The sequence below is a fragment of the Syngnathoides biaculeatus genome, chromosome 6, assembly GCF_019802595.1.
Source record: "Syngnathoides biaculeatus isolate LvHL_M chromosome 6, ASM1980259v1, whole genome shotgun sequence".
Classification (NCBI taxonomy): Eukaryota; Metazoa; Chordata; class Actinopteri; order Syngnathiformes; family Syngnathidae; genus Syngnathoides; species Syngnathoides biaculeatus.
In genome coordinates, this window is record NC_084645.1 from 20,671,313 (window position 1) to 20,683,352 (window position 12,040).

Here is a 12,040-nt window from a genome sequence, read left to right on the forward strand (position 1 = left end):
CCCCTTCTCCTTACATGTGCCATTTGGCTCGTGTGTAAACTTGGGATAAACTAACTAATGACAGTCGAGTGTTCACGTCTTTATCCATTTGGACGTGGAGGGAGACACCCCCCCCCCCGTCCACTGTGGACGACAATGACCCCCCCCCCCTCTTTCCTTCTTCCCCTCCCTTCGTAAACGTCAGCAATGGACATCACATTTTGTCCCCCCACTTATTATCATACCTGACGAGTTTTGAACATGGGGGGGGGGGAACATGATGTCATCTAGAGGTTCGTTGAACAAAATGGGGGAAACGTTCCCGAATTTGCAAAAGGGAACCCTGGTTAGCCGTCAACGTTAGCCGGCGGGTTGACGTAACGTTAGCCGCTAGCAAGGCCACGCAGGCTTACGAGACAAAATCCACAATTCCAGCACGCCCCGTCTCACCCACCACGGATGCAAGCAAGCAAGCACGCAGGAGACGCCGATGCTCCCAAATAAAACCAAGATGAACTCTTGTCACATCATGCATATTGGACGTTTTTCTAGATGTAGATGGAGGGAAAAAAAAGGCTAAATATTGTCACACCCTCCTGAAACGGCACACTCGGTTGTGTTCATTTGCATGGATTTATATCTGTAAAATGAATGCATAATAGCCCAAATTGTCGGACACAAATGCACCTGAGTTCTTCTTCGTGGTGCATTTGACTGATCCTTTACTATGGAAGTAAATGTGTGCCGGCGGGATTTGAATTTGAAATGCCACAGAAAACGGGATTTGAATTTGAAATGTAAAAATGATCACATTTTCAATAGTTGTATTTGTGTGTAACTTTTCAATGTTAACAATTCAACCGGCTACAATTCGCTGTCTAAAGTCCACCGTCTGTGCCACCAGGCAGGGTTAACTTCAGGTCAGAACCGAACACCCAACCAATCGCAGTTAGGCTTTCTTAGTATGTGATGTCACATACGAATACATACATTCGGTACGGTGAATTTTAGACAGCGAATTGTCGCCGCTTGAATTTCAGACAACGAATTGTATAACAATTGAATTGTTAACATTGAAAAGTTCCACTGAAATACAACTATTGAAAATGTGATCACTTTACATTTCAAATTCAAATCCTGGTGCCACATATTTACTTCCATCGTTTACCGCTTGACATTCTTCACCTTTATTTTTAAAACCAATCAATCAGTGTAGTTAAAGATGTCCAAAACGGTTATAGAATTTATATGTCATACACGGTTTAGAAAAAACAGCAAGTTGAGAAATCAAAAGGTAAACGCAAGGATTGATTGTATGAATGGATGTTTAAATGTGTCCCGCAATCGGCTGGTGGCCAGTCCACGTTTGCACCCTGTAGATTGCGTAAAGTCAGCAGGGATAGACTCCAGCTAGCCAATCTGAGTGGAAACATATTTTCGAAGCTTAATTGAGACATGGCACATATTTTACGGGTGCTACACCGCCACAGAACAACTCAGCAAAAATGACATACTTCCTTTTTTCTGTTTGGTTTTAGGCATTATTTGGACAAAGTTGAGGTCATCAGAATTTGACAGCTTTTTTGTTTTTTGTGAGCATATGATTCTCTTGGCCGTGGCTGCCAAATTGACATGAGAGCAGTGTTGCAAAATTGCCAACTGGCAAGTGTTTCTGTCCCCGACTGCGGTCCAGTGACAGTTTCAGAAGCATTATGGCTGTTACGCCGCTCCAATACATAGTTCTGTTTGTCCAAAGTTCAAAGGGTTCAAGTAAAAGATTAGGACGCTTAACAACCCGAAATCAGTACAAGTTGCACGTTATCAATGTCCGAAGACTCGAGCTTTTGTTGATGTAGTGATCCAGTGCAGGCCTCCGTACAGACTTTCCCCGGCTTTACGCTAATAGTTCAATGTTTTCAGTGGTGGTACTGGCAGGGCTCTGCTTTTTGAGCGATCGAGAACCGTAAAGAACCCTGCGGTGGCTAGCATGAATTTTACTGCATTACACTAGTTGGAGCCTTGTGACGGCCACAGAGCTAACCCAATTGTTACCGAACTGCAGTAGGGGACTGAAAAAAAAAAAAAAACCCAAACTTATTTCCAGGTGACTTTTTTGTAATGCTGCTCCAATGTCAGTTTGGTGAGTCACATACAAGGGAGTGCTTATGCTCACAAAACCTGCAAATTCTTATGGCCTCATGTTCGTCCGAATAAAATTACATTTGTACATGATGACATCTTGTGGAAAAGCATTTAATTCTTCTGCCTGTCACTATACTTTGTTGGCATAGATGTGCTAAGGTATTTATATAAATGTATACAGTTTTTGGACCAAAAAGAGTCAAATTGGATAGGTTTCTGGTGATTGGGAAGTGCAGGAAAATGGTTGGCTGGATGTGCAGAGAACCCCATTGCGAGTGGATGTGCAATCACAATCCTTACAAAATTAGCAATTTACAGGAAAGGACTGTTCATGTTTTGCAGATCAGCGTCACGTTTAGCAACGGCGGATGCATCGGCTCCTGTTCGAAACGGGACGTCTGCTTATGCCGCCTGTCAGTCAGAGTGGAGAGACTTATTCAATCATGAACATCGTGCCTTCTGCCTTCAGCTGAGCAACAACAACCCCAAGCACAAATCTGCCCGATTATTAGCACACACAAGGAAACCCACTCAACTTTTGCTGCTAGCCTTGCGTCCTCGCTTCAGGAGAACATGTACGGTAGCGCTCGCTCAGTTGGCCGAGGCGACGCCAATCACAGCGGCGGCAGGGATGCGGGCGGGGGTGGAAATCAGGGATCGGGTCGCTCCCCTCGCCTCCCTCGCTCCCCCCGGATGGGGCACCGTCGCACCAACAGCACCGGAGGCAGCGGAGGAGGTCCCGGAGGAGCCGGGGGCAAGACGCTCTCCATGGAGAACATCCAGTCCCTCAACGCGGCGTACGCCACCTCGGGACCGATGTATCTGAGCGACAATGAGGTGGCCGTGGGGGAGCACCTCCCCAAAAGCGGAGGCGTGGCCATGACCACCATGGGACGGCAGAGAGTGACCTACGGATCGAGGAGCGGGGGTGGCGGCGTGGTTGCGGCGAGCACCCCCAACATCTCCACCTCGGTGTCTTCGAGCGCAGTAATTCCCGCGGGCTTGATGGCGGGGGACGCGTTGGCTTTTGGAGACCACCACATGGCTTCCACGGTCCCGCATTCTTTAAGGCAGGCAAGGGACAATACCATACTTGACCTTCAGGCCCAACTCAAAGAGGTACAGTATTTCTATCCTTCTTGATCGACGGGCTGCCTTTCCTTGATTGAATCACGGTCAAATTAGCAATCATAAAATCAGTTGCAGGCGGTTCTCGATCTGCGACGGTATTTACATATGAAATTTTGCCATAATATGTGAATGGCAAGTGTAGTGGCTAGTGTCGAAGCATTTTTCTTCCAAGTACAAGTTCAGAAATACATAGAGCTGAGATTGGTATCTGTCTCCTCAAATGTTTGTGTTAAAAACACTAAAAGGATATAAATCTGAAACATTCAAATGAAGAACCGCATGTTCAGGTTCAGTAAGCGTGCCTCCTGGTGCCACGTGACCATTTTTCTTACGGCACTGCTCAAACTAGGTCACCGCATGACGTTCGCAACCTCGAAATGTCATGCGTACGTACTTGCAGGTATTGACAACTTGTGACTTTACCTTTGTATCTTAGGTTCTGCGAGAAAATGAGTTGCTGCGGCGGGAAGTGGAAGTCAAAGAGAGCAAGCTGAGCTCATCCATGAATTCCATCAAGACATTTTGGAGCCCGGAGCTGAAAAAGGAAAGGGCACTCCGCAAAGACGAGGTTTCAAAGATCTCCGTGTGGAAGGAACAATACCGTGTGATTCAAGATGAAACTCAGGTGAGATTTCTTACTTTAACATCTTAGACCAGGAGTATCAAACTCACTTTCATCACAGGCCATTTCCGAGTTAGCGTTTCTTCGGAACGCCTTTATAACTGTGAAAATCGAATCAATGTATAAAGGTCTGAAACAATTAACTGAATATTTCGATTACAAAAAAACCCCTATGAATCGAAGTATCGCAATTTTTTTTACACAGACTCTTACTGTGTACGCAAGCACCACTGCTTGTATAAATGCAAATGTAGCGAACCAGAAAGAAACAGTTCCATGCTACTCCTTCCATGTAAATAAAAACTCTACCATGGAAAGTGAAGGCCACGTAGCAACCACACCCAGAAACGCCTCTGACTTAACTGGGCACAAGCTTATCTGAGACGGACTGACACAAATTGGAAGAGTGTGCTCTGATATAAAGAATCCACGTTTCAAATTGTTTTTGGAAATGTAGTGTCCCCTGGACCAAAGAGGAAAAGGACTATCTGGATTCTTCTCAGACCATCGTTCAAAACTCAGCATCTGTGATGGTATGGGGTTGTGTTTGTGCTCATGTCATTGGTGATACGCACATGTTGAAAGGTTTTTGGAGTAACATATGCTGCCATCCAAGCAAACTCTTTTTCTGGGACGTACCTGCTTAGTATTATTAGAGAAATTCAAGCCACATCCTGCATGCGTTAGAACACCTTGGCTTCTTAGTAAAAGTACGAGACTGGCCTGCGAGCAGCCCAGGCCCGTCCGTCTCCCATTGAAGCCAAAATACAACAGCGGAGACTGTAGACTGTTCAGCAACTGAAGTTCCACATCAAGTAAGAATGGGGAAATAATTCCACCTACATCATTACAATAGTTAGTGTCCACAGTTCCCAAACCTTGATTGAGTGTGATTAAAAGGTAAGGGGAAGAAACACAGTGGATTTAAATGTATTCTCGAGTTGGACCCATTTCTGAGTCAGCTTGAGTGTGCTTAGCTGTCTCTTTGTACAGGTTCCAGGCAGTTTTTTGCATCTAGTTAATCCTCTTCTACACATACGCAATGATATGATGCTGCTTAATGCACGACATAGTGGAGGCGCGCAGGTCTCATGCCCGGTTTGCGCGTCTCGGTTTGTTATTGTTCAAGATTTGGTTGCCATTCCCCGAAAGAGTTATTTCCTCGAATTTACAACGATTGTAAAGGGAGCTGAGCGGGATTGGAAGGAAGTATAGCCGTCTTGTTTTCCTGGGATCCTTAATGAAAGGGCAGATCTCTCTAATTTGCCCCCACTGAGTTGAAGATTCACTGTGGACTAATTCCAGTAATGTCCGAGCAGCTGCGGGGTAATCAGCGGGTCTCGTAATTTAAAGAGATTTGCTTCCACATGGCGGCCTCCCACCTCCTACTCGGACTCACGCACACACACTTTCAAAGTCTTTTTTGTTTTTATGATTACAGCTGATTGCTGCTGTCGCTGTTCGTTTGTTTTTCATTTGTTTTATCTTGACATCTCTTTCATCCCTTTCTAGTTGTAGTGTGTTACCTACTAGCGTAACATTGGATTTTCTATATGACTCAGTGAGGCGAGGGCTCTCAAATGGCAATTTACCTTTGTTGCGCGCATTTTTTATTTGTCTATTTAGGATAAGAATCTCTGAATAAGTCACTAATTAATAATACATTCCAGTCATTTAATATTTTCATGCCGTACATTATCTTCTTAGAAACAAAAAAGTTAACCTTGGATCAATTCATTTTTTGTGGTAATTGTCAGACTTTTTCCAAGGCTAATTTTGCAAACGATAATGTTGGTAAAGCATATAGCAGAATCATATCATTTATGAAACTGAAGAGGGATAAAACCTCATTTTATTTGAAGTAGATTCATTTGTATGTGAAGCTTTAAACACATCGTCAGTCAGAAGTTTAGTTACATTTTGTCAGTGTTTGGTACTGCTGCCTTTAAACGGGAAGACTTGGGTTAAAACGCTTTGGATATTCTTCCATAAGTTTCTCACAATGATTGGGAGAACTTTTGGCCGATACGTCCTGACAGAACTGGTGTAAGTAACCCACATTTGATGATGATGATGGTGATGGTGATGATGATGATTTTTTTTTTAGTTCAAACAGATGAATGTGGCACATTTCAGCATTTGAAAATTGCACCCAATTATGAACCAGATTTGTGCAAGTCACAATTCTCTTCCTGATATCTCGGCTTATTTCTTTTTAATTTCTCTTGATGTTACACACCGAAGTTGTGTGTTTCAGAGGTACCTTCTAATACATCCATGGATGTTTCTAATTAAAAAATTGTCAATAAACCTTTTAGAAGCTTTCAAAGACATGACATTATCATCTGGGTCTTTCCAAATTGCTAAATAGCATCATAATCTATTTTATTGAGGGTACAGTCGTCATTACTGTGATATTTAGAAAACAGAAATCATTTTGCTATTCCTATTGGACCTAAAAGTGGAAAAATTTAGTCGGGTTCACGTAGGAAACTTCGGGTCTTTTTATCTCATGTATATACATTTTTATAATATAAGAATCAAATGAATGCTGTCTTTGAACATTAAATATAATACAGGTGTGAAATTAAGTATTGATATAATGGATCAATATGTTTTGAGTGAATTTCAGGACATGTTTGTGGGTAGGGCGGTGTCGGGGACTAGCGCAGTCACACCAGTGAGTCAGCCGTGGTCACGGGATCGAAAAGGCGATAAAAACGGGAGGTTAGCGTGAAGATAGACAAAAAGTGTTGGAGGTGAGAGATAAGGAGGAGGCGGCTGAACGTGGCACACATGTATTGATGGGATTGTTGGGAGCAAGGGGAGGAGGTGGAGGAACAAACCAAGTGTGGAGGTTGAAAGAAAGGCAGACGTGTCTCTTTGTTGTGTGCTTTGTGAAATGGCCGACGGTGGCCTCGGAACGTCGCGTGACGCGGCCTCGCTTTACGGCTCCGCGGCAGCGCCGGCTGGCGTCAAATGCCACAAACCACGCAACGCTACATTGGCCCGATTGGGTTTCACCACCTGACTTGCTCTGGGGCAGGGAATGCAACACCACTCACAAATGCGTCAGTCTCGGGCGGCCCTGCTGCTGGCGGGATCATTTCCTCGTGTTATTACCTCCGCCAAGCCATTTGTTGAATGGTAAGGGAATTAGCAATGCCTCATCCACAGCGCGAGTCCAATGTCCAAAACAGCTGTTGTACAGTTAAGAGGGTAAATTTTACACAAGAACCATGAGATATTCATAAAACATAACCTGCACTGTTAATAAAAGGTACCCCAGTAATAGATCAATTTCTTTTCCCGTATTTCCTTTGGACAAAATGGATTCAAAATTGGTACAACTACAACTAGCATCTCTGGATTGTGCGCTACTGTACTTTGTCGACAGGTGACGTGAGAAGGAAGACGACAAAATGGTCGTCTGCCCCTGTGTTAAGTCCTGCATCGTCCTACACGAATCAAGAAGTGACCAACTCGTAAAGTGCTAGACAAACGTGCAATTACTTGACAGCAAATCATTGTAATTTTTGCGTGTGTTTTAAGCAAAGAACACACACATGAGCAACGGAGTGCTGATGCACAAAGCCTAGAGCAATATAGTATTGGAAACAAAGACACAAACATTTGTCAGCTTTAATGCCCCTGCCAACTGCCATGGTTTGCGCCTCCATTCCAGAGGCAGCCATAGTAGCTTACAGCCCCAGCAAACCATATATAATTAACATTATTTTTACTTTATTTAAAGTTCAGTTTACAAAAAAAAGGAAAAACCCTAAGCCCTAGATTGAAAAATACATTTCTTCAGCAGGCCCAATCCAGCTACGTGTAGTCACGTGACGACTTTTTTCCAACGACTGTTGGCGAGCTGGTCGGGAACAGAAATGGAAAGCGCTAAGGCCTGGTCCAATTGGAACAACTTTTTCACTCTTAAAATACCCCACATAAAAGGTTAAAAAAAAAAATCAGCCATTTAACAGTTTTGGTTTCAACACAGCACACCAAAAACATAAAGATTCTGTTCCACCTCTGATCCAGAAGTCTCGTGTGATCTCTTGAACTCCGTCGCCTAAAAATACAAAAAACAAAACAAAGAAACTCCAGGATATGCATTGACGTTTCACAAAGGTTCCCGAAGGTTGCCGGAGCCGAGTAAATCGTGTTGTTTGAGGAACCCACGTTCTACAAAAAAAAAAAAGAAAACATTGGGTGAGATGCGTTTTTTCATTTATGTTTGTTTCAGTATTCGTCAGCGTTGGCTCCTTCTTTGTCACGTCAGTCGGCGTCATGACTCTGAATAGTCTGCGTTGTCCACACACATGAAAAGTTGACAAAACTCAAGCTATTTGCTGTATGTGCAAGAAAAAAACTTCCCCAAACCACTGGCGACCATGTTTAATGCATCTTGAAAGGCAACATTCCAAAACAGAACGTTACATGTTAACGCCATAGGTTCTATTTAATATTAATTCTAAAAAATGCCAATCGTTTATCTAACCGTGGGTCAGAAATCACCATCCATATGAAATCTTAAGCTTGATGCCTCGGCGTATCTTGCAATCTATTCTGTTAACAAACCTGGCTAAACGTAGCTCCTCCACTTAATAGTTAGTCGTATTGATAGAAGTTGTGGAGCAACCTAAACAAAGACACAAGCGTGTCAAGCTGAATTAATATATTTAAACAGCTTCTTAAATCAAGAATATCAAAAATAAAAATCTGGATTTTCGAAAGATATTGGTCTGCCCACTAAACTAAAATCACTTAATGTGATGAAATTCAATTCACCAGAAACCGCTGAAAAGTTCCTCTCAATGGAGACGTGTGACTCCAACATGGCTCCTTGACGCCAGAGTATTGCAGTACTTTTCCTATTTGATAGAGCTTCTCCGTCATCCTGCGGCATCTTCGGGTGTTTTCAAAAAGAGCGTAAAAACTAATAGCCAGCAGCCCGGGATAGGTTTCACCGAAGAGAAGAAAAACAAGAGAGCTTGTGACGAGTAAAGTTCTCACATGCCAGCGATTACTGTAGTCAGTTTTCGAAGAAAGATGCAATAGGAAAACCAATCCGTCCTCTTCCATCTGCATTAACTTGTGGTGAAAACGGCTACGAACTCTATCGTTTGTTACGATCTGATGCATTTTATTTTTCCTCCTACCCGCAGCATCTCCAGATGACTGTGCAGGCGCTCCAGGATGAGCTCAGGATCCAGAGGGACCTGAACCAGCTGCTGCAGCAAGACCCCGCCGTCCAAGGCCGGGACCTGGCCCTGGCGTCGGAACCGACAGAGGAGAACTTCCGACGGCTCCATTGCGAGCACGACCGGCAGGCCAAGGAGCTCTTCCTCCTCAGGAAAACCTTGGAGGAGATGGAGCTGAGGATTGACACGCAGAAGCAAACCCTGGGGGCCCGTGACGAATCCATCAAGAAACTCCTAGAAATGTTGCAGAGTAAAGGTGGGCGGCAGAACATTAGAACCGTTTTTCAGCTAAGCATTGTTTACCGTGAAAGAAGCTGATATGTGGGGGCTCAGTTCGTATTGAAGATATTCACGGTGAAAGAAAACACTTTTGAACTTGCAGCTTTTTGTTGCTTTCACGGTCTGTCAAAACAAAACAGAAAATTATGTGAGTCACAATTGACAGCCTGAATTTATGATGCTCTTCTATGAGTCCAAAAATATTTCCACCGTATGATTGGTGACGTGTACAATGCATTGAAAACTTCATCTGATACGAAATCTTTCCATCTATGAGCAACTCTTAGCCCAACAGAGTTGTTGTGATGTGAGCACTCCTTTTACAATGTGCTGTGTTTCCAGGTCCATCTGCGAAGTTGTCGGAGGAGGACCAGGAGCGCACCAGGAGGCTGGCGGACGCAGAGATGCACCGGCACCACCTTGAAAGCTTATTGGATCAGCGAGATAGAGAGATAACTGCGTTGAGAGAAGTAAGGCCGTCCTCAGCTTTGGGAAGTCAACACGATACTGTACGGTACTTCCACATTTGTCACTCAGAATGACACCGACAAGTTTTGACAATCTTTCATACCCTCCTCGGTACATTTATACAACAGATTGCTATCTACTGTGCGTAGGGTCTACTTTTTTTCTTCAGCAAGTGTGCCATGCACACACTATCTCTAATTTCCACAATTAAGTGTTTATTTACTCAAATACAGAGTATCTATTAGGGTTGAGGCATTTATTTCTAATAATTGTAGATGTAAATCACCAAAAATCTATATTTTGTATCCTGAATGGAATTATTTATTTCAAGTAGGTGACTTCATTTGAATAAGTTGTTAATGGAGGCAACGAAAAAAGGACCGTACACTTGTTTGCCCATATAAATAACTTTATGCAGAATTTTTTACGATGAATTGGAGATTTATTTTATTTACACAGGATTATAATAAAGTAAATCTTGTCTATCACCAGGAGTTGCATCGCAGATATGAGGGAACACCAGAGTCCACCAAAACTAAGGCTTTGCAGACAGTCATTGACATGAAGGTGGGGACTCTGCAGTCAAAGAACCGTACCTGAATTCTATGGATCCCCTCGACTCACTCGCATTTGCACTCCTTCGTCACCCCAGGATGCAAAGATCAACTCGATGGAACGCAGCCTGAGGGACATGGAGGAGGAGCTGCTCATGATGAAGTCCAACGGGCTTCTGAGCTGTGAAGAGCGTCAGGAGGAGATGAAGCAGATGGAGGTCTACCGCAGCCACACCAAGTTCATGAAGAGCAAGGTCGGACAAGTTCTGTGGGTTTTAGATGAGGAGAAGGGTGGCTCAATTCTGGCGATATTCAAAAGTGGAAAGTTTCCATGCGAGTTCACAGGAACTTAACTATTTTTATCTTAACTTCCCATCCAAGCTTACCAGAACTTTTCCAGCCCTCCCTTTGCAAACCAGATTTGGTGCTGTTGTTGATTTTTCCCAGATGGAGCAGGTGAAGCAGGACCTCTGCAGGAAGGACACCGAGCTGCTGGGCCTGCAGACCAAGCTGGAGACGCTCACCAACCAGTTTTCAGACAGCAAACAGCACATCGAAGTCCTCAAGGAGTCGCTTACTGCCAAGGAGCAGAGAGCTGCCATTTTGCAGACAGAGGTACAGCAGAGCCGCGGTCAAAACGGGGTTTATGTTACTCAGCGTTCGCACCTCGTCAGCTGGACGAAAATGTCTGAGCTTGTTGAAAACCAAAGAAGACCGTTTGGACCATTACATCTCCACGTGAGTGCCGCAATGAGTTGTAAATGGTTTGATCTTACCTGGTCAGGTGGATGCCTTGCGTCTTCGCTTGGAAGAGAAAGAGGCCACTCTGAATAAGAAGAGCAAGCAGATCCAGGAAGTGTCCGAAGAGAAGGGCACGCTCAGCGGAGAGATCCACGACCTCAAGGACATGCTTGAAGTGAAGGAGCGCAAAGTCAACGTACTGCAGAAGAAGGTGAGGGGAGCTGAAAGTCGATAATGTGAACACTTCAAAAAGGTTCTGCATCGGGGTGTCCAAGCGTTTTCCTCTGAGGGCTGCCCCCGGGTGGGAAAAAAATGAAGGATGATGGAAGGGCCACTTGAATTTATCAAATCACATTTAAACCAATCCGTCAAGCTATTATGTGTATTCTTTACATTGTAGTTAATTTTTACCCTACCCTAAAAAGGCTGCAAATTGCCCCCCCGGGAGGTGGAGGAGTTTGGACACCCATGTTCTCCACCTTTTAAGAATGATATGGCTGACTGAATATGTTCCCTCTGAAGATTGAGAACCTGCAGGAGCAGCTTCGGGACAAGGAGAAGCAGATGAGCAGCCTGAAGGAGAGAGTCAAGTCTTTGCAGGCCGACACTTCCAACACGGACACTGCCCTCACTACGCTGGAGGAGTCTCTTGCTGAAAAGGTAGCAACCAAACCCCTTAACGCACAACCACACGCCGATGAGTAAATTAACACCCATTCCCAGCCACTCACATTTGAAAAATGTACGGGTGTGGTCAGTCATGCCCGCAGATATAAAGTTACGGGTGTGGTCTACCAGTCATGCCCGCGGATATAAAGTTGCGGATGTGTGTTCTGTTTGTAATTATGAATGTACCCCTTTAATAGCCGAGGGGGGCGGTATCAGCTAATCTGAGCAGCAGCTTGTTCTTGGAGACC

General features: G+C 44.2%; 1 protein-coding gene across 6 annotated transcripts in view; it reads left to right on the forward strand.

The window, feature by feature from the left end:
* LOC133501818 (ELKS/Rab6-interacting/CAST family member 1-like) overlaps positions 1–12,040 on the forward strand; it is a 30,241-nt gene that overhangs the window by 3,807 nt on the left and 14,394 nt on the right. For all 6 annotated transcript variants that reach the window (XR_009795288.1, XM_061821838.1, XM_061821839.1 and 3 more), the window contains 9 exons: positions 2,464–3,240; positions 3,689–3,877; positions 9,046–9,337; positions 9,703–9,830; positions 10,321–10,395; positions 10,481–10,636; positions 10,830–10,997; positions 11,167–11,334; positions 11,646–11,783. Coding sequence is in view for 5 of the 6 variants with exons in the window: in XM_061821838.1 (XP_061677822.1) it covers positions 2,695–3,240; positions 3,689–3,877; positions 9,046–9,337; positions 9,703–9,830; positions 10,321–10,395; positions 10,481–10,636; positions 10,830–10,997; positions 11,167–11,334; positions 11,646–11,783 (1,860 nt within the window). In the remaining variant the exon portion in view is untranslated. The remainder of the gene's footprint in view (positions 1–2,463; positions 3,241–3,688; positions 3,878–9,045; positions 9,338–9,702; positions 9,831–10,320; positions 10,396–10,480; positions 10,637–10,829; positions 10,998–11,166; positions 11,335–11,645; positions 11,784–12,040) is intronic.